Source organism: Balaenoptera acutorostrata, chromosome 9, assembly GCF_949987535.1.
Source record: "Balaenoptera acutorostrata chromosome 9, mBalAcu1.1, whole genome shotgun sequence".
NCBI lineage: Eukaryota > Metazoa > Chordata > Mammalia > Artiodactyla > Balaenopteridae > Balaenoptera > Balaenoptera acutorostrata.
Genome location: NC_080072.1, coordinates 10222240 through 10244587, shown reverse-complemented (window position 1 = coordinate 10244587; position 22348 = coordinate 10222240). Strand labels below are relative to the sequence as shown.

Genomic DNA, 22348 nt, shown 5'->3' with positions numbered 1-22348 from the left:
CTGACTCAGGGTTCAGGCTCTGGAGCAGATCTTTGCCCTCCTTCTGGGGTTCCTTGTTTCTGAGGCTTAGGGTCAATTCCCGGGATCTTGGGAATGACTCCCAGTCAGAGGAGGGGACGCAGGAAACCACTTGGCTGGCCACTGTACCACAGGTCTGACAAAGAACAGGGTAATTATCCTGTCCTCTGTGCACCTGTAAGATGGCACCTGCCTCATGGGCCACCAGCATCTCTGAAACACGCTGGGAGCAGGGCAAGGACAGACAGGAGACAGGACATGGCTCATCAGAGGTGGTCTGGGGTCAGAGAGACCCAGGGTTCAAAGCCCATCTCTGCCGCTTCTTAACTGTGGGACTTTGGAAAAGGGAGTCCGCCTCTCAGTTTCCTCTTCTGTAAAACAGGGTAAAAATTCCTGAGTTGCCTCCATCACAGGGTTGCCATGGGGACCAATGAGATCAGGCCCAGGGAAGCATGCTCCCTTGCCAGTGGAAGCTGCAAATGTCTCAGGAGGTGGACACAGAAGGAGTCAGAGATCCCTGGCCTCCCCGGGCAACCTGTCTGCTTTGTCTCCTGGCCAGAGATTTCAGCGCATGCAGGGCCACAGCCTCAGAGGGCCCAACCTCCACTTCTTCTGTTCCTTCCCTCCATCTTCCATTCCAGTTGCCTAGGGCAGGGGTTGGCAAGCTATGGCCCGTGGGCCAAATCTGGCCCGCCACTTGTTTTTGTAAATAAAGTTTTACTGGAATACAGCCATTGTCATTAATTTACATCCTGTCTGTGGCTGCTTTAGGGCTACAAGGGTGGGGTTGAGTAGTCATAAAAGAGACTATGTGACTTGCAAAGCCTCTTCCCTATCAGGCCTTTTATAGCGATAGCTTGCCACCTCCTGGTCTAGAGCCACAGGGTAGCCGTGGTACCCCCGAGCTGCCCGAGGGAGGCCCCAGGGCCCTTGGAGCCACTTTCACCACTGCAACCAGACCTCAGCCTGGCTCACCCCCTGAGCCTATCCTGGGAATCAAAAGGACAACAGTTAGGCGGCCCCTGTGGGCTGAGAGAGAGAAAGAGAGAAGAAGAGTGAGAGCAAAAGAGGGAGAGAAAGTCAGAGAATGGTAAAGAGAAAAAGAAAGAAAGAAAGAAAGAAAGAAAGAAAGAAAGAAAGAAAGAAAGAAAGAAAGAAAGAAAGAGAAAGAAAGAAAGAAGGAAAGAAAGAAAGAAGGAAAGAAAAGAAAAGAAGGAAAGAAGGAAGGAAGGAAGAAAGAGAGAAGAGCAAAACAGGGCTTTAGCTGGGGTCTCGGAAGGAGGAGCAGCCTTGCCTGCCTCAGGCCTGGAATCAGGGCGACCACCAGGGGCAGGTGCAGGCCCGGCGGGCCAGGGAGGCCCACAGCTCCCGGGGGGCAGGCCGAGGAAGGGGGTGGACGGCACTTGGGCAGCCACCTCCTCCTCCGTGCTTGACCTCATTTTGGTTTTCTGTCACATCCCAAATTAGTCCAACTTACAACCTCTCAGTCACAGGAAAGTAAAATCGGTTCCTCCAGGCCTGGAGCCGGTGGATGGCGCGAAGGCCTCAGCCAGCCTGGAGTCTGTGGCCAAAGCAACCTGGCGTGGGTGGGGCACAGGGCCTGGCTCTCTGAGGGGGTGTGGGGCTTCCTTCTGGGGTTCTCCGGAGGCTCAGTGTCGGGGAGAAATCCGCTCGTGCTCCCTCAGGCCAAAGCAAATGAGGTCTCAGCATGGTGGCCCTAGGTGGTCCCAATGGCAGGAACCACAGGCTTTCTAAAGAGGATCAGCCCAACCGCTAAGAAGGGGTCAGGGCTGTTGGCCTTCTAATTGAGAAGCTGCTCCATTAGCTGGGAACGAGGCAGTTCTAAAAGCTGAAAATGGAACCTATATCCCAATGGGTGAGAACGGTCATAGTTCAAAGGATTTAGAGCCCGGAAGGCTCAGCTGTGGGGAAATGGAAGGTTCTAAGAGCCAAGATGAGAATAAGGCTGCCCCATGGTGGGAGGGGAGAACATACTGTCTGCTGAGAACAGGAGCCAACCCTATGTCTGCTGCTCCCAGGGAGGGACTGACTGTTTGGCCAGCTCAGATAGTTATTAAAAAGGAAACGGCTCTTCTGTCTGATGTCCAGACCACCTTCGTCAGAAAAGAGAAGTTAGCTAGGGCTCAACAACCCAACCTCCAAGAACACACAATCCCAACAGCTGAGAGTGGGACCGCTCACTGACCAAGACTGGGACAGCCAATGGGGATGGCCGAGATGAGGATGAGCCAATGGGGACATCCCGGCTGCTCAGGGTTGGCTTGTGGAACAGATGGTGTCATGGTGCAAGCAAGACTGGGACAAGCCAATGGAGTCGCCTGATAGTCAAAATGAAATGGCTTAACCCCTGGGTCTAGAGCCATCTGCTGGCTGCAAGAGGGAAAGCCCGGTGGCAGATGAGTGGCAGAAAACAGGCTGAGAGTGGGCCAACTCCACAGGGATGGATGGTCCAATGGCTAACAACTGCAGCCTGATGCCCATGGAGGCTGAGATGGGGCGGCCAATCAAAGAGGATGGGATGACCCAAGGACTGAAATGAAGCTGCCCTGGGGGCAGAAAATGGAATGACCTGGTCACTGGCAAAGAAAGAAACTGATGGGGCAGCAGCCGGAGGCTGAGATGCACAGTGCATGGCTGAGTTAGTCGTGCCCGATGGCAAGGATGATGGGAGTCTCGTGAAGGGATGGGATGAGCCAGGGGCCGAGGACGGCACCTCTGGGGGCAGCAGCGGGCATGCCAGGGGTCCTGCTGTCCACACTGGCGGGGGCAGGCCTGAGCTCACGGCTCTGGCGGCCGTGGGGCCATCACTCACTTGGACAAGTTGAGCTTCCCGGCGGCCAGGTGGCTCTGCACCATCCGCCAGCGGCCTCTCCCCGCCTTGCCACCGCTGCCCGGCTCGCTGGGGGCAGCGCCACCGCTTCTCAAGGCGTCCTCTCCGGGTGGCGGCACCGGCGCTGGCTTCTCCCCCAGCCGGCCTTCCCGCTCCACTGCCAGCCCCGCAGCGGCGGCCACTTTGGCGCCAGCCAGGAGGGTGCCACTGGAGGCACCACGAGGCAGCCGGTCCAGAGGGGCACCGGGGGTGGCGGTGGGGGGACGGAGGGCAGGCCACACGTGGGGGTGGGGATGGGGTGGTAAGAGGGGGAAAAACAACGACAGATAAAAGGAAGAAAGAGACAGTGAGAGAGGAGGAGGAGAGAGACAGACGGACAAGAGACGACAGAGACAGAGAGAGAGAGAGAGAGACATCAGCACTGCAGATGGGTCACCAGCGGAGCCTGCAGAGAGGAGAGAGGGGACCGGGCGGGCTGGGGTCGGAGAACAACGCACCACGACAGTGGAGGGGGGCCCCTCCCCACCGCCTGGGGCTGGGGCGGCGGGGGTGGGGGGAGGACAGCCACCTCCAAGTCTATCCCACAGGACAACGAAGGGTTAACGACGGAGGAAGAGCGGGCTGTCCAGGCCAGGAGGCCCCAAGGCAGGGAGAGAGAGAAAGCCGAGTTAGTCAGAGTTCATCACCACCACCACCATCACCGCCACCACCGCCACGACCACCGACCACCGACCACCGCCAGAGCAGCCAGGGCAGCAGCACACAGCAGGGAGGAGGAAGCGAGCCACACCGAGAGGGAGGGACCAAAAACGGGCAACCCCATCCTGACTGCACAGAGGGGGCCGGGGGCCACAGGGACCAGCTGGGGGGCCGGGTGTGGCCGCGGACGGGGTGCTCCTGGTGGCTAGCCCTGGGGGAGGGGACAGGGGAGGGGCAGGCAGGCGAGGGGGGTCAGGAGGGGTTGCTCGTCTCCATGGTCAGCCTGCCCATGGGGTGCGCGGGTGGGGAGGGGGGGAGGAGCAGGAGAAGTGAGGGGCCGGGTGGGATAGGGGGACGGAGGGCGTGCGCGGATACTCGGATACTCGGTACATATGATCAAACCAGGTAAAGTCACTCACTTGAGGGACAGTCGTGGGTCGCCATAAGGGGCGTAGGGTGAAATGTTTAGAATAAACTCCTTGGGAGGGTAGGAGCTCCATTTCTGCTGCACTGTGCTCTCATTGTTATTCCAAAAGTCTCTGTCTAGATCACTGGAGGGGCAGAGAGAGAGGGGAGAAAACAGGGAGATACAAGAAGAAACAAGAACCGCAAGTCCTGTGCGGGCAGAGGGGCCGGGCCCGGGGCACGGAGGGTGGGGCGGGCCGGGATCGGCTCCTGTGAGGGGAAGAGAGGCGGGTGGCACACGCACGGGCGCACGCGCACACACACACTCGCACACACTCCAGGGCGAGAGAAGCCGCGTGCAAGGAGGCGAGCTGCAGGCGGGCAGACTGGAGCCTCGCACCGGGAAGCTGGTGGGAGAGAGAAAGATGGTGAGAGAGGAGGGGAAGGGGAGGAGGGGCCGGGGACACGGCCTGGGGTGGGATGGCGATGGCGTGGGGAGTGGGAGGAGGACAGGGTGCTGGCATCCGGCTGGAGATTGCTGAAAGGCAGATCAGACCCTGCTGCCCACGTGCTGGGCCTCAGTCTCCCTGCCTGTCGAACCCGAAGGCTGGCTGTAGCCGCTGAGCCATCCGCTCTCCCATGCCGGGGTTGAGGCCCCAGTTCTGGAAGACCGGAAGTTCTCCCCCCTTCCAGCTACCTAACAGAGCCACTCTTGGGACAGGCCCAGCTCCCTGCCAGTCTCTCCTCCTCCCACTGGCCTGAGGTCCCCCGGCCTCCTCTGTTCTCTCCTGGCCTTGGGAAAGCCTGGGATGCAGCCTTCACAGGAGATTGGCCAGATCTCAGCTGAACTGAAGGCACTCTCTGCTCATTGCAAAAGTGGTGGCTGGGTCACCCCAGCAAAGGGAAGCGTCTCCAGGCCTCTGACCTGGTGGTTGTCGGCGGGTCACGGAAGGGCCCTTCACGTGGAGGCCTGGGCCTGTGCAGAGGAAGCCTGCCCGTCTCTGGGGGGACTGATGGGCAGACTCAGCCTCCAGCCCTTGGCATGTACCTGGCCTGCCCCTGTCCCTTTCCAAACTGGAGCTGCTGGGTCTGGAAGGGAACGTGTACCCCAGCCTCCCCACCCCCTCCTGTTCTGAGACATGTCCTACTGAAGAAGCAGGTATGCTAGAAGCACAGAGAAGGCAGGGACCTCCACTGGAGGAGGGCAACAGAAGCCACAGCAGAAGGCATGGCCTGGAAACCCCAGGAGCTGAGGACCAGGGGCTTCACCAGCTCGTCAGGCTCCTGGGACCCCGAAGAGCAGAACTGGGAGCACAGGGAGAGGAGGGCAACTCCCAGGCCAAAGGAACATTCCGGAAAGGAGCCATGCCTGAGCCCTCAGGAATGCGTCTACGGGAAGGGGCTCAGGGAGGAGCGTCAGGGGTGGGCCTGGCGTGTGCTGAGGCCATGCCACTGCTCAAGGCCGAGGTGAGAGCCCTGCTGGGGGGAGGGCAGTGTCGGGAGGCACACCCCCTGAGGATGGAGGAAACGTGTTCTTGGGGGACCTGCTTCTCCCCAACGCCACCCCCAGAGTTTGACCTCAACCTTGGTTCTCAGCCTTAGACTCGGGAACAAAGGAAAGAAAGAGGGAGAGAAGCTGAGCTGCTCCCCCAGGCCTGGAGGAGACAGTGGCCCTGGCCTGAGGGTGTACAGGGCCCCCTTGGGCCTCCCTGGTGTGGTCAGTCTCTGCCAGTCCAGAGAGCACCTTGGAAACATCTCACAGGAGACTCTGTGCACAGGGTCCAAGGCCAAAGCCCTGAGCCAGCTCACAGGGGCAGTGGGCGCCGGAGGTGGGAGAGGCAGAACAGTCCACTGGGATGGAACCCTACTGGGTGGGGGGGTCTCCCTGGGGAGGCTCCCTCCACAGAAGAGCCTATTCCCTATTCCCACCAGAGACATCCTTCGGCCCCCTCCCCTAGTGTAACAGAGAGATGGAGCAGTTGGAAGGCCTCTCTCCCCCTGCTCCCTCCAGATCTCCAAAATCGAGGGCCATCCAACCCTAGGTCCTAGAGAGAAAGATCCACCCAGGGTCATCACTGCCAGGCTGGTCTCCCACCCTGTGCTCCAAGGAGCTCCAGGGTCCCTTGCGTTGTGCGCTGCGGTACCAGAAAAGAGGATCTTTAATTAAAGAAGTTTATGAAACACTGATTCCTGTACTGCAGGACTTCTCAGAGCCTTTAATGTGCCAATGAATATCAGTGTTTCCCAAACTTAGTTGGTCATGGAACCCTTGATTCATGGGATCACTATTAATCTTTTATGGGGCACAAGTGCTCTGAGGAACACAGTTTGAGAAACACTATTAAAGAATGCAGCTTCCCAGAATCCTTGATAACACGATTCTTTTGGAGAAGGTCCTAAGCCCAGGGGGAGATTGTGCAGCAGGTTAACCCTGCTTCCTGCCACTCGACTGGCTTTGGGCCCAGGCAAGAGGCAAAGGCCTAGGAACCTGGGGGCATGTAGACAAAAAAGGTGGCTTCCTTCCTTCAGGGCAGAGGGTCTGAGAGCTCAGCAGGGTGGGAGGGGGCAGGGACTGCAGGGCCACAGAGAGGCAGGGGACGACCCACTGTTGTCCTCACTTTGCCTTAGAGAGCCTGCAGAGCCTGCTCCCCGCCCCACTGCCCCCTCTCCGCTTCTCTTGTGGGCCCTTTTTAGGTCTATCTAGTACACACACAGCCTTATCCAGGAAGCTGATGGTCAGCTGGCAGAGACAGGCTCTCTGGCCCAGACCATGGCTGCAAACTCGGTTAGAGGCCTGGCCTGGAGGTGGCAGGTGCCGGGCTGGCCCCGTGCTCCCGCCATGTGGTCCCTCCCCTCTTCAGAAAGCCTGGGGCCTGGGCTCTGCAACAGCCCCTGAGACCTGCCAGCTCTCGGCTTTGAAGACTGGAGAGCGTGCAACCAAACCCAGCTTCAAAGGCTCCCCGCAGCCTCCTCCCAAGCCCAACCTCGGCCTGGCCCACCCCTTCACTTACCCGCCCCCCAACAGACACACACCCACAGCTTCTGCGAAGGCCCCAAAGGGTCAGAGCAAGAGATGAAAAAAGAGGAGGGGGGCCGAGGAGGGGCAGGGAGGGAGCCCTCAGGAGAAGGGGAGAGGAAGGAGGGAAGTAGGAAGAGAGGAAGATGGACCAGGGGAAGGGCAGGAGGGAAGGAGTGGGCAGGCGCGGCTGGGGCCTTGAGTTGAAGGAGGCAGGGTGAGGCAGGGAGGGCTGGGGGAGGCCCCGCTTCCAGGCGGAGCCCTTGGCTGGCAGGCTAAGATGGAGGGGCGCCCAGCAGCCTCCCCGTGAAGGCCTAGGCCAAGAAGCAGAGAGGAAAGGGCCAGGCCATTGGCCAAAGGGTACAGAGTCCTCTAGGGAGAGCCCCACCCCTACAGCCCTGTTCCCAGAGCCCCCAACCAGGTGAGAACCTTCTCCCAGCGTCTCCCAGTGACCCTCAGCAGGGGTCTGCAGGAGGTCTGCAGTGCAAGGCAGACCTGCTGACTTGAAGACGGATCTCAGAGCCAAATGGGGAAACTGGGGCGAGCCAGAGGCAGCAAGATGTGCAGTGGGGACCGGGCGTGACAGGGGAGGGGAGAGTCTCTCCCCATCGCTCTGCTTTCCCTGAGCAGACCAACACTGGGTCCTGCTGGGCTCCCCAGGGTTTTTGTCTGTCCTTCTTCCAGGTTACCCTCAGAACATTGGTGGGGTCTGAGGAAAGAGTCTGAGCCGCCACCACCCCAGCCCCGGGGCTGAGGGAGGAGCTTGGAGGTGCAGGGGAGTTAGGCAGGGCTTGGGGACAGCGCGTGTGTGCTGTGAGGGTTGGAAGGAGGAAGCAGCACCCGGGGTTGAGGGAAGAGGCAGACAGTGCTGGGAGCGAGAGCAGCCAGAACACGGGGCTGGGCGCCCTGGAACACTGAGGGTCTGGGAGGCACAGGCAGAAAAGGCGGAGCCCTGGGCCCCCCCGAGGTGCTGGGAGAGCGTGTACGGCACTGGGCTGGGGCGAGAGCAAGCCACCAGGTTGTGAGAGGGAAAGTGAATGTGTGTGTGGCCGGATCTGGGGGGTGGTCCTCCCACTTGGGCTGCCTGCGTGCCCCACCCCAAACTCGAAGCCTGGCACCTACTTGATGGCCTTCTTCTCACTGCGCCCACGCCCTGAGTCTGGCGTGCCCACCGTCTCCAAGGAGTTCTTGTAGCGTTTGCCCTGTGGAGACAGCACCAGGGTCACTCCTGGGAGACAGGGCTGGACTCTCCCTGCCCCCCCAGAACGGGGCCCTGGGGGGAGGGGAGTACACTGGAGCCCAGCCTCGGCAACAAGGCCTGGGGCCAATGTGTGAGGGTGTCACCACCTTGGGGTGCCAGCCCTATCAACCCCTGATCCCTGGTGGGCAACTCCTGGGCCCCATCGGGCTCTAGGACTTGGCCCGCCCTCTTGACCTGCACCCCATCCCTGACCCCTAGGGATGAGGTCCCTCCCATCTGCCTGTCTCCTGGGGCTCTGGCTCGGCTCCCAGAAGCATATCTCCCTCTGCCGTGGACAGACGGCTCTCAGGCGCCTGGCCACGTCCCACTGGCCACGTCACTGCCCCCAGATGGTGGGGTGGCATCCTGCAGGGCAAGGTTGGCAGTGGCCAGTGATGTGAGTGGCAGGGGCGGGGAGAGGGCCCGTGCCCAGTCCTGCAGGGGCCATGTCCGTCACTGTCTGGGGGCTCCCTGGGGTCCCTCCTGCCCTGGGCCCGTGAGGCAGGGCAGGGCCTGGGCACGCTCCTTCACAGGAAGGCAGCCTTGGGAAGCGAGGCTGCCCACTGACGCTGGGGCCGGGGCAGCCTGGCTCTTCCTCAACCAGCGCGAGTGGAGGGAGGGGCAGGGCAGGATGACGGGGTGGGCGTGCCAGGTCCCCTGGCTAGAGGAAGGGCTGTAGCGGTGACAGGGCCTGCTGCCAGGAAGGTGAGCACCATTCACCTTTTCGGTTTGGGTTTCTAAATTTAGCTCACGCAGAGCCCGGCACCATTAACATTCCTGGCTGCCACCAAGTGTCCTCACGCACACCCAGGGGCCACGGGCCTGGGCGGGGGAGCGGGGCTGTGCAGGGGCCGGAGCTGTCACCCACTGGGCACTGGCTTGCCCCTGCCCAGCCGAGTGGGGTCGGGGACACACACACATACACGCACACGCACACGCACATGCACACGCACACGCAGGCACACATTTCTCCAACATCCCGTCATGTGAGCCAAGACCACAGCCACAACAGTCAATTATTGCATCCTCCCTAAAGCAAAATAAAAGCCGCACAGCCGCGTTCCCCGACGCTCCTGCCAGCTGCAGCCCCTTCCAGGGACTGGAGCCGCCTGTTTAGGGAGAACAACAGCGGAGCTCCCAGGAAGTGGGTGGAGGTGGGGGGAGGGCCCTCATGCCACCTCCAGTACCCCTATGTCTCAGGGGTGCCAGGGTCCTGTCCCAGCAGTGCCCCACATTCTCCATGTCACCTTGCTCACGTCCCTTGCCCTCTCCAGCCTCCCTTTCCCCTCCTGTCTGAAGTGGTGTGACGTCACTGGATCAGCCCTGGGTCCCTCACCCTTCAAGCTTCTCATCACAGATATTATTATTATTATTACTCTGCTTACCTACTTCAGCTCCCACCCCTGGGAACGTAGTCCCCAATGGCAGGGACTGAATGGGCTCTGGTACTTGGTGTGGAACCTGGTACCCGGCAGTTCCCCAAATCCATTAACTGGAAGCCCCACCCACCCAGGGGTCCAAGCCTCAGGCCGTTGCCTCTGAGCCAGAACTTTAAGAGTTAAAAAACAGAGCTGCTGGATCCCCTGGGTCCACAAAAGCTGCCCTCTCTCAGCTCAACTCCGGTCCCTCCCATCATTACCCAGAAGTTCAAATCCCAAACAATTCCTAGTTCCAACTGGGAGGATCAGGAGCCTGGAGCCCCTCCCTGGTGGCCAAGGGCCCTTCTTGGGCAGGACCCTCAGGCAGGAGCCCCGCCCCCCATTCTCCAGCAGTTCTGGCAGCGTGGGGCAGGGAGCACCCTGCTGAGAGCGCCCCCCACCCCCGTCCCACCCCTCACCCCTTCTCCTCTTTCTTCCTAGTCTTCAGGGAACTTGCTCTGGTCAGCACCGTCTTCGAAGGCTGGTCCGTTGCCCCTTCCCCAAGGCCCGGCACCTGGTTCACCCAGGGTGTTCTGGGAGCTTCTGCCTGTCCCTCTTCCTTCCAAAGCTCAGAGAGGCTTCCCCTCCAGCTGCAAGGACCCCTTTGCAGAGGAGCTGGGGCACATGGGGGACAGAAACCAGGGCAGGACTTGCCTTGGGGGTTCGGGGGGAAGTAAATGGGGCAACGATAGGAACCCCAGGTGGGGTCCAGGAGACATAAAACAGCTCCAAAGGAGCCCAATCCCCTAAGCCTGCTTATCAGGGAGGGGGTTGGCCAGCCTGATCTGGAAAAAGCCAGTTGGAGATTAAGGAAGTTATTAATGTTTGGAAATGGGATCTGGGCTGTCAGGTATCACGTCACTGCTGTTGAGGGGACAGGCAGGCAAGGAGAGCCCAGCAGCAACTGTGCAGGGGGAGCATTTTAAAGCCCCTTCCATGGAGCATGGAGACAGCCTGGACAAAAAAGCCCCCTGGCTTCTGAGACCAGGGGTTGGAAGCGGGTGGCAGGATTGTGGGGGGTCCTAAGCAAAGTAACGTTCTATCAGCAGCTCAGAGGAGCAAGTCAAGAGGGACATACTGTGGTCTGGACCCCTGAGGAAGTTCTGGCTGGAGGCTGGGAGGAGGGGCTGGGCCAGGGAAGGTTCTGCAGTTCTCAGCTTCCCAAGGCACTTACTGCACTGACAGCCCCCCACCTGCTACAAAAGCTGTCAGCTCTGAACTCCTGTCTCCAGGTGAGTGGGGGTAGGGCTCTCAACAAACACAGAGAAACACACACACACACACACACACACTGCAGCACTTACGTGGGGATCTGATGAGATGATCCACATCCCACCATACAGGGCTGAACAGACACACACACACACACACACACACTGCACCAATGCCCTCAAAGTCGACACCCTTAGCACAAAAGACCCCCACTCAAGGTCACCAGCAGCGCCTGTTCATACAACCCTCCCCTGCCTTCAAATACAGGCAGACAGACAGCCGAACGGGCCTGCAACGAGACACACAGGGCTGCAGTGCACGCTCAGCCGCTCCCAAGCCTCTGAGGACATTCGCACACACAAGCACGTGGCCAAGCCCCCTCCTCCACCTCCCCTGAAATTCTGAGACAGACATAGAGACAGGAAATCCAGGAACAATGCAGGGCAGCCAGTCTGGCACCTGCACGCAAGGAGTGGGCCCGAGTCACACACACACTCGCACACACTCACACGTGGGGCAGGGCTGGCCTTCTCCCTGGCTCCTCTCCAGGGAAAGGAGCTGCCTGAAGCTGAACATCCCGGGATGAAGAATCACACTCCCATTTCCCGGGTTTGCCTTTCCTGAAGGAAGCACGTTGGGTTATGGGCCTCTTGGGCCCTCCCCAGGAGCATCTGCCCCTTCTCTTCTTTAGGACTAAGGCACTGAGCCCCCGCCCACACAGCACCCATGGCCACAGCCCTTCCCCCCACCGCGCCCCCCGCCCCTCTGTGGCCGGGCAGGGAGAGAATAGGGCTCCCAGATGCGGCACCCTGCCCTCACTCCCACCATTCTCAATCTGGGGCATGGAAGGTGCCTGCCAGGGACCCTTCTTCACCTAAGCCCAGAAAGGCCCCACACCTGGGACACCTCTGGGCCCACCTTCGGGGGTCCCCCCTGCAGTCCCCAAAGTCCCCATCGCACTTCTAAGCTGGGGCAGCAGGATGGGGGATGAGTAGGGTTCTCCAGGCTCAGCCCCACTCCGGGAGCTGCCGGGGCGCAGGGAGGGCGGCTCAGCCCGGCTCCTCCTCCCGGCGCCCTCCGGTGATGAATGTCCCTCCTGATGGTCTCCTTACTTACTGATGGCCTAATCCTGCTCGTTAATTTCCCAGCCCTCGTTAAAAATGAAAAGAAGCCGTTTGTGCTTGTACAAACCCCCAGAACCAGGATGGATGTGCGGGAGCGGGGCGGTGGTGGGGGAGGGCGGGTCAGGCGGAGCCTCCTTATTGGACAGGGACCCGGCTCGGCCACGCCCAGGCCTGTGCTGGGGGCCGCGGGCGGAGGGGAGGGGGCGCTCGGCGCTATGTGGGAGGGGGCCTCGATTCTCAGTCTGCGCGTGCATGCGTGTGGTGTGAGTTTCCACGGAAGTGTGCCGATGTGGGCAAGTGGGTCATCTGCGTGCGCCCTTGAGAGAGTTCACGAGCCTGTAATTGAGGGGGTGGGGCGCAGGGCCAGGTCCCGTCCCCAGGGCCCTTGGGAGCCTCACCAGTTTGCGCTGACACCAGTGGCAGAGGCCGCAGAGGACGACAGTGACGCTAAGGCTGACGGTGATGATGGCAGAGACCAGCAGGACATCGCGGGTGGGCGCCCCTGGAGAGGACACACACAAGTCAGACCCTCACTGGCCAGGGCCAGCTACCCTCCCTCAGCCCAGAGCCCCCCAGAACAACCACCCTACCCACACTGGGAGCTCTGCGCCCCAAGTTCTACTCCTAGCTCTGCCTTGCTGGCTGACCTTGGGAAGTCTCTTCCTCTCTCTGCATCTCACTTTCCTCATCTGTAAAATGGGAGTCTCCGGCAGGTCTCTCCCAGTCCCTCACTGCACAAGCCCTGCATGGGATCCTCACCATCCCCCAAACTTCACACCCTCGAAGGGAGAGGCCAAGTGTGCCCTTGGACTAGCCAGGCCTCACCCACTGGGCTTTCAAATGCCTCTAAAAGAGCCACCGCTTCTGCGTGGCATGCTTCCACCACCCCCATCCCCCCACACATACCCGCAACCGCAACTCCAGCCGAATTTGCCCAAAGCGTTAGTTCCCATAGTCCCTCTGAGGACATCTGCCCCACAGGCAACGACAGACCCTCTTAAGTGTTGCCCAAGACTCAACAGCTACATGTATAGTCAGAGGGAAACTCTGGAACCTTCTGACCCGTTCTCATCCCCTTTAGCTCAGCTTTTCTTGGGCTGCAAGTCCACCCAACTGGCCTCTGCACACCCTGTCCTCCCATGCCCTAGCCCCTGAGCTCACCTCCAGTCCTCCCGCCCCATCGGCTCAGCCCCGCCTTTGTTGGCTGGCAATGTCCTAAATGTTCCCAGGGGCTGCCCCACAGCTTCCATTCTAACAGCTCAGGGGTCCATTGCTTTAGGAGTGGAAACCTTGATGGACTTGCCCTGGGAGCAAAACCCTGGGTTTCTGTGCAAATCCCACCACTTGCTAGCTGTGTGGCTTTAGTCACCTAACAGCTCAGTTTTCTCCCCCTGTAAATGCGGATTAAACCTCCTCCCTCCCTCCTCACAGGTGGCTGTAAACACGAGCCCAAAGCAAATGTAAGGAAGGCAAAACTTGACCAGAAATTGTCATGTGGGGGAGTGAGTCGACAGAGACCAGCATAGATCACACGTGTTCTGTAAATATGTGTACGCAGGGATGCGTCTTAAAGTCAAGGAGACGCTGTTTATTTACAGAGGAGCCTGCTTAGGCTTTTCGGTTTTGGTGATGGTGGTAATTAAGAGTTGACAAGATCTGTCTGGTCCTGGTTCCTGCGGTTTTAGCTTCTGGGCGTCCGGTGTCTCATGCTTTGCTGCGGGGCCTCATGGAGGAGGGCCAGGCTGTCATCCCCTGTTCTCAGGGCCCTCGGGCCGCCTCCCACCACCACTCCAGTGCCCTGGGCAGCCGGTGTGCTGCCCGCTCTCCCCAGAATCCTGCTTGGGCCCCACCCCTCCCTCCCCAACCTTCAGAGCCTCCGAGCTGTGGGAAAAAGCCACCCTTGCTGGGCACCTGCCAGGCCAACTAAGCTTCCTCCCATCCCAGGTCCACAGCCTCGGTCCCCAGGAAGCCACTGCACCAGTTCACTGTCAACCTCAGGGCCCGCAGCACCAGGGAGCTCTCATCCGGACAGGCCACAGACATCGAGGAACTGGTCCTGCCTTTCCCTCCCGTGGGTGGAGGAGCACAGCTCTGCAAGGCTGGAGGGGCCACGTCTGTCACAGTTCTCAGGCCACATGGGAGGCCTCCCTCTTTAACCTCCAGGCTTCTGGGGGTGGGGCGGTGCATAATACCACAGGGCACACCACCAGGGCCCCCAGACCCAGGCCTGTGGTAAAGAGGTGTGCGAACATACCTTCCGAGAATGGGGCCAGCGCTTTTTCCAGCTCTCTTCGTGGAAGCTGCCCGTGCCCCAAGGGGAGGGTCTGGGGGGTGGGGCGCTATGTGGGCTGGGGGAGCAGACCTTCCTTTGTTGAACTCACTTTTAAATAAAGTAAATTCCATTCTTGGGCTGAGCTTTCTTCAACCACTGTCTATTAAGAACGTACCATGAGGCACAGGGGACAGGTGAGAATTCAGCTAACTATTTCTTAGCATGCCAGGTGTCCTAGAACCAGGGAGTGGCAGGGCACCCAGGCTGAGGCTCAAGAAAACACCCAAAATACCTGAGAAAAGACCCAAGTGTGACTACAGCCTCTGCTTCTCAATAGCTGTGTGGCCTTGAATAAGTGTCTTAACCTCTCAGTGTCTCCACTTTCTCCTTTATAAAGTGAAGATAGGGGATTTCCCTGGCGGTCCAGTGGTTTAGAAGCTTCCACTGCAGGAGGCATGGGTTTGATCCCTGGGTGGGGAACTAAGATCCTGTGTGCCGTGTGGCACGGCCAAGAATGAAAAAAATAAAAAAATAGGGACTTCCCTGGTGGCACAGTGGTTAAAAATCCGCCTGCCAGTGCAGGGGACACAGGTTCGATCCCTGGTCCGGGAAGATCCCACATGCCATGGAGCAGCTAAGCCCGTGCGCCACAACTACTGAGCCTGTGCTCTAGAGCCCGAGAGCCACAACTACTGAAGCCCGCACGCCTAGAGCCCGTGCTCCGCAACAAGAGAAGCCACCGCAGTGAGAAGCCCCCGCACCACAACGAAGAGTAGCCCCCCACCCCCAACCCACCGCTCGCCGCAGCTAGAGGAAGCCCACACGCAGCAACGGAGACCCAACGCAGCCAAAAATAAATAAATAAAATATAAATAAATTTATAAAAATAAATAAATAAAAAATCCTACATTAAAAAAAAATAAAGTGAAGATAATAATGGCACCCACCCCGTGGTAGTACACAGTAGATACGGATTATTATTAAGGTTGTTGGGTTAGTTCCCTCTCAGGTGTACAGAGAGCTCTGGAAACACAGATGAAGAAGTGGTTGCTGGACTAGGGAGCTATCTGGGAAGGCTTTCCTGAGGAGGTGCTATTCAGTGTGGTCTGGGAGAGGGATGTGAGGTGAGGGTAGGACAATCTGGGCAGAGGGAACGGCAAGAGCAAAGGCATGAGAGGGGAAGAAGGGTCAGGCATGTTGCTTGAGGAGCTGGACTAGGTTATGGGGAGTGAAGTGGCGAAGACCAGGCTGGGAATGAGCGCAGGGCCTGATGGTGAGGGGCTTTGTCTTCCAGACCGAGGGGCTTCCCGCGTTTGTAGGCCGTAGGAGCCATGGAAGTTTTTCGAGCAGGGGAGGGGCAGGATCAGAGGGGGAGTCAGCGAGCTCACGAGCTGGGAGCTGTGGCAGGAGGTCAGAGTCCAGATGATTCCTCTGCCCTCGTGCCCTTTCTGCATGCACCCTCCCCCACATATCTCCGGCCATGGGGCAATTCTCCAAGGAATTACCTCCCTGGAGCCTCTTCCTCTCTTTGCCAAACAAGGTCCTTATGAAAACCTGCTCCTCAACCCCTGCTCTAGGCTGGAGAGCTCCTGAGGACCGAGGCTGTCAATCCCCAAAGCCAGTGGTCCCTCTGAATGGTCCCCAGAGACCCAGGGAATGCCCATCTTAAGCAATTAGTATTCTGCGGGCATGGAGAATGAGCCCTGGGCTTGGAGTCTAGGAGAATGAGGCTGAGGCCTTATTCTGGCCACTAACCAGCTGTGTGGCCACGAGCAAGGCACTCGACCTCTTGGAATCGGTGCCTTCATGTGTGGAGAGCTGATCCTTCCTCACTCGGATGAGGAGCAGGTGTTCTAGGTGTTCCACATGCAGCAACAAATTCGTCTTCACAACGATAACTGAGGTGAGCATTAAGATTGTCCCCATCTTACAGATGGGGACACTGAGGTATGGAGGGGTCAAGTACTCTGTCCAAGGTCATTCAGCTAGTAGGCGGTGGAGCCAGGGTTCCAACCCAGGCAGTCTGACTCACAGTCTACACTCTTTGTCTTGACATCACACCCACTACAGAGGCGAGTGGTCAGTGGTTTTCCAGGTGTGTTCTTTGGAACACCTAGGGTTCCCAGGAATTTCTCAGGGGCCACAGAGATGGATGCCGATTGGATGAGGCTGTGTCCCCTCAAGCCCTGTTCAACCAAAGCAGCATGGTTTCCCTGTTTCACATCTTGGGCTTCCACAGAAAGTTCCATTTGAGGAAAGGGATGTGTTACTAAGGAAAGCTGAACCCTCCTGGATCAGTGACCCTAGGAACCCCTGCAGCATGAATGGATGCTGTCGTCTTCCAGGCAGCTGACCCCTCCCCCAAAGATTCCCTGCCCCCCACACCAAGCAACCCTTGGACAGCCCTTGAATCCAGGGTAAAACAAATGCTTGCCAGTGAAAATTGCACTGATGCTGTGAACAAAAGTGACACGATGTCCTCGGCCTGCACGCGATATTGCCGTCAAGGGAGGCAAGCCTGTTCTTGCCTGCCAGCCAGCGTGAAACCATTCCCAGAGCACGGAGTCACTGTGTCTCGGGCTGCAAGGGACCTTGGAAGTCAGGCCTCATCAATGAACGAACGCCCTGGGCAGCCCTGTCAGGGGCAGGAAGCTGCTTCTGCAGGATGCAGACCCTCCACAAATGGGCATTGGTAGCTAGGGCTGCTGTGTCTTGAGCTGAACTCAATCTGTCTCCCTGGAACTTCCCCCCGAGGTCCTAAGCTTGTCCTCTGGAGCTGCCAGGAACAAGCCAGCTCCCGCTGCCACATGACAGACCTCCAAATCCTTGCTGACAGCTCTCATGTCCCCTTCCAGTCTTCTCCAGGCAAAGCTGCCCCAGCCCTTCTAACCCTTCCTCCGATGACATACATGGTTTCAAGTCCCCTTAGCGTCAGCATATTAACATTTGGGGAAAGAAAATATTGCAGCCCTAGTCAGCCTTTTGACAGAGCTGAGTTCCACGACCTATCCTTGGGCAGAGGAGACATCTGGGTCCCAGGGATGAGACACAGACAAGGGCGGACAGATGACATCGGGAGACCTGGGAGGCTGGGTGAACCAGGAACAAGGAGAGCTAGGCCTCTGGGGTCCAGTCCCAGGGGTGCCAGGACGTGAGATGTAAACTCAGGCATGTCCCTGCCCCTCTGCCCAGGCCTTTGGTGGCCATGTCAACCGATTAGAGCCCAGGATTAATGACAATCCAGTAGAGTCCTGTGGGCTGTGCCAGGTGCTGTGGGCAGAGCCCATGGTCCTGACCATGCCACCCCACCGGGAGCTCTCAAGGTGAATCAAACCTGTGTGCTTGAGGAGGTGGCCCCCCTTTGAAGGTGGACAAGACGCCCACACACAGTCTTCCCTTCTAGAACGTCAGCTCCATGAGGGCAGGGCTCAATCTCGTGTTCATTGCTGTTTTCCCAGCACCAAGGACAGAGCCAGGCATATAGCAGGTGCTCAATAAATGCTTGTTGAATGAATGAGTGAGGAGGAATCCCAAGCCTCTAGGAATGATAGTAATAGAGGCTACCATTTATTAAGTGCCTACTGTGTACCAGACTATGAAGGTAGGGGCTGTATCTGCTTTGTTCATTCCGATAACCTCTGTGACAGGCAAACCCACAGGAGGTGCTCAGTAAATATTTGTTGAATGCCCAGTGCTTGCATATGTTATCTCACTTGTCACCCAAACAAGATGGGAGATGGGAGAGAAGAGATGGGACGGGCTGCAGTGACAGAGTTTGAGAGCCTCTCTCTTTTAAACACACACACACACACACACACACACACACACACACACACACACCCCAGAATCCCTTCTGGTCTTCCCCCATGCCCATCTTTGCTTGACAAGTCCTGATTTTTCTAGACCCAGATGAAAAGCACCTCCTCCAGGAAGCCTTCCATAATCTCCCCAGTGGGAATTAATTTCACAGAGCTCCCATCACACTGTGCCTACACCCTTGTTTTAAGGTGCAGTACTAAGTGCCAGGGCTCTGGAGCCAGACTGTCAGGCAATTCAGATTCTTATTCTTCCAAGCTGTGTGACCTCATCTCTGTGTGCCTTGGTCTCCCCATCTGTAAACAGGGATAGTACAGGCCCCATAGGACTACTGTGAGTTTTAAAGGAATCAGCACAAAGAATGCACTTAGCACAGTGCCTGACACGGAGTAAGTAGGCAATAAATGCTAGCTATTATCGTGGCATTACCACGTCAAACCCTGCATTAGAGACATCTGAGGCATGGAGTTGGCCCTCAATGAGTGTTGAATGAAATACTGAATACACGTTTAGTTTTCCCCACAGGATAGCGGAAGCCAGGGGTCATGTCTTATTCAATCTTGTGCACCCCTGATCCCTGCCCCAGGACCTGGCCCAGGGCCTAACCAAGAGCAAGCATCAGTGAACACCTATGGCAAGGAATGGGGAGGGCTGAGGCATGGGGCTGGGGGGTGAGGGTGTGCAACAGTTGGAAGCCAGGCTAGGCTTCAGGTGTGAACTGCGGACCTGACCCCGTCCCTTGCCAGGGCTCTGCCCCCACTCCCAACTCCTTCTCATCTCCTCAGCAAGCCATGATTTATAGATGAACAGAATCAAACAGGGCCGCTGGCTGCTGAGATGCCCTGAGGAGCTGCCGGAGAGGGAATGGACTTCTGAGGGCAAGCTCACCAGCTGCCCAGGGTGGAACAGGAGGGGAGGGGGGAGCAGGCACACACCTACAGGCCAGAGACATGGACACCCAAGGCTCACATACACATACACGAGCCACGGAGACTCACCCTTGGCACAGACGCCTATGCCCGCCTCCCGCATATAAACACACACGCACGTGCACACACACACACACACAAGCCATGCTGACTCACCCCTTGAATTGACACCCACGCTCACACTCACACACAAACATGCACACACACCCACGGTCACGGTCACGGTCACGAACAGATGCCTAGACCACTCTGCTGTCCACAAGGTCTAAATGTTCATGCACTTCCTCTTGGCTGGAATTCTCTCCCCATGCACATCTGTCCTCTGGAGCAGAGCAGTGGGACAGGCAGTAGACTTGCAAATGACTTGGGTTCAAGTCCCACCTCTGCTCCTGGCCAGTGACCCAGGGCGAGTCCCATTCTGGGCCTCAGTGTTTTACCTTCAAATGATGATAAGAACCCCTGACCTCCCCTGCTGGGGTGTTGTCAGGATCAAATAATAGCTAACATTCATTGAGCACGTGCCTTTTGCGGCAGACACTGTGCCAGGAAGTCTATCAGCACCATCTCATGTGATCTCTGCAACCTTTACCATTATTATCCCCATTTCGCAGAGGAAAACACAGGTGTGGAGAATTAAGGCAACTTGAACTCGTCCTTGACCCTGCTATGGCTGTTCCCCTCTGAGCTGAAGCACGTGACAGCACTCTGTAACATGCTACACTGCGTGACCCAGCCACACCCCACTTCCCTCCTTCTTTCAAGAAGGCCAACCTCTTTCACACTTGAGACTTCACATAAGCTCTTCCCTCTGCCTGGAATGCCCTTCCTTCTATTCTCTACCTTCTATTCTCTTCTTTCTATTCTCAAGATCCCTAGACAAAGATGGTCTTCATTCCCTCCCACATTCCTTTCTGTTGCCCCGTAACTATGACAATTCATCACTGTGGATTAATAATTAGCATTTTGTATGTCTTTCCCCACTGGAAACACTTGGAGGACTGAGACCCCCAGATCACTCATCTCTGTAGCCCAAGGTCTGGTACATAGGAGAGGCTGGATAAATATGTGCTAAACAAATGCATGAAATTATTCAAGGTCCACGTGAGCCTTCCTCCTCCAGGAAGCCCTCCTTGATGACAAGTGCTCACAGCAGTCTCCAAACTTGAATGAACTGCCTTCTGTCCAGCCTCCTTTTCTTGGGAGTAGGCCTGTCCTCCAAGCAGGGCCAAGAGGTTCTCCTCATTGCTCGGTGTCTCCCACAGCCCATAGCCCAGGACACGATATAGAGGAGCCATCGGACATGCTGGAGATCTGGGCACATAGGCTCTTTTCCCCAGAATTCACTTGCTCTGACACTCTCAGATGGTGACACACACAATCCTCACATCTAGCCCGTCCAAAGTTGTCCCATCACCCCCAGACCCTCCTAACGTCCTGTAGTCATCCTCAGATCCCAGGCCCTTGCTTTCCTCACCAAGTGCCTTTAGTCATAGTAACTAATGTATGCTCAGCACTGAATCATGTTCACAGTTTTTAGCACCCTCTGAAGGTAAATCCTCTTATCCTCATTTTACAAAGAAGGAAACTGAGCCTCAGAAGGGGTCAACACTTGCCCACACAGCAGAAGAGAGACAAAGCCAGGATTGAGCCTGGAGTCTGGAAGAGCTCAACTCTGTGCCCCACGGGAGCTAAGCCTTAAAATAAGTTGCTCTGAGGATAGACGGAAGGGAAGAAAGAAATGGAGTGAACACAAAACAAAGAGCAGCCAGGGAAAGGGCTTCCACTTCCCCAAGCAACTTCAGAGACCCCTCTTACCCACACACCTTTGCCACAGCTCCTTCCCACCTCCACTGCCCCAGCCCTTGGCCTCAGTAAAGCAGCCTCATTAGACAGATGCTCAGATGTTCTCAAAATCTCAGAACGGGTTGGGGGTTGGGTGCCTGGGGCCAGGCAGGAGCAGAAAGAAGAGGCGGTGGGGTACCTGAGGACTTTCCCAGGGCCGTGCCTCTGGTGCGGACTAGGGTGCAACCACTATTCCAGAGATAAACCAGTGACGCTGCGGATCACATTCCCATCCTGGTCCTGCCTCCTCCCACCTGATTCTGCACGACAGTGCATCATGCCCCAGCGCCTCCCCCCACCATCCTTCGGTGGCTGCAGGATGACGTTCGAGGTGGAAAACAGCGAAAGCTGGAGTCACAGGTTTCCACAGGAAGCACCCCTCCGCGGCGTGCACGGAGAGCAGATGGAAATGGGGGAAGGTGGGAGGGCAAGGGCAGAGCCTACCAGCCCCAGGGCTATTTGGGCATGGGAAGGGAACATTTCTGGTGCCTATCCCACCTCCCTTCCTCTTCTCGACCCAACACACACAAGAAAGCCAGAAAAAGGCAGAGTGTGGGAGAAAGCAACAGAAAACCAATGAGCTAAACTCTGAACCCCAGACAGCCAGGCAAAGCTCCAGGCCTCCTGTCATGCTGAATTTTCTGCCCTCTCTTCACTCTAAAATTCCCCACTCCAGGCCACCCACCTTGGGAACGGGGGCAGCTCCTTCCTTGCAATAGGAAAAACAAAATGAGATGGGCGGGTAGAAAGAAAGAAGACAAAGGAGAGGAAAGAGAGCCTGGCACTCATTTCCCAGGAGAACTGAGCTTTGGCCCTGCCCCCATGCCCTCCGGACAGTCTCTCTGAGTTTCCTTCAGAAAGCAGTGGCGGCCTCACCTGGGGCGGGAACAAGGCTGGCAAAAGAGGAGGCCTGAGGGGAATTGTTTCGGAAAGTTACAAGTAGCTGAAAATAGGGGCTTAGTGAGAGCAAGCCTCCTCAACTTTGACTGTAATAAAAACAGATAATGTGCTAGTGAGCTAGGGAGAGTGTGCTGGCAGGGGCCGCAGAGGCCGCCTGGATGCAGACGGTTTAGAATTCAGAGGAGATGCCAAGTGCGTAAACAGCGAATGAAGGATTATCGGGATGGGCCAGGAGCCGTTCCAGCAAGAAATTGGATGGGGACATGTCAGGATCCACAAGCACTCCGACTCCTCATCAGGGAGTGGGGCCTGGTGAGCTACGAGGGCCTCATCCACACCTTCTCTACCTCTGCTCTCTCTTCCAGCAGAGAGCGTGGCCTTGGTAATAATGGCTCAGGTTTTCTCAGTGCAGAACAGTTTACAAAGTGCTCCAGAGTCTACCGAGGGTTTTAAATCCATCGTCATATTTAATGGAGGTGATGGGGGTATCTTCTGCCCGGTGAGCCCCTTCTCTCACCACAGCCACCCCCCCAAAAACTCCCACAATTCCTGGCTTAGGGAAGCCTGGTGTATCTGGCTTCAGTCTTCAGCCTCAAAAGAAGGGGT

General features: G+C 57.6%; 1 protein-coding gene across 8 annotated transcripts in view; it reads right to left on the bottom strand.

The window, feature by feature from the left end:
* Positions 1 to 22348, bottom strand: part of SYT7 (synaptotagmin 7) — a 59839-nt gene that overhangs the window by 22700 nt on the left and 14791 nt on the right. For 2 of the 8 annotated variants that reach the window (XM_057553101.1, XM_057553105.1), the window contains exons 2-5: positions 12382 to 12485; positions 8112 to 8191; positions 3988 to 4119; positions 2852 to 3076 (exon numbers count right to left, since the gene is read on the bottom strand). In XM_057553101.1, the coding sequence (XP_057409084.1) occupies positions 2852 to 3076; positions 3988 to 4119; positions 8112 to 8191; positions 12382 to 12485 (541 nt within the window). The remainder of the gene's footprint in view (positions 1 to 2851; positions 3077 to 3987; positions 4120 to 8111; positions 8192 to 12381; positions 12486 to 22348) is intronic. The other 6 variants (XM_057553103.1, XM_057553109.1, XM_057553102.1 and 3 more) reach the window with 3 other exon arrangements.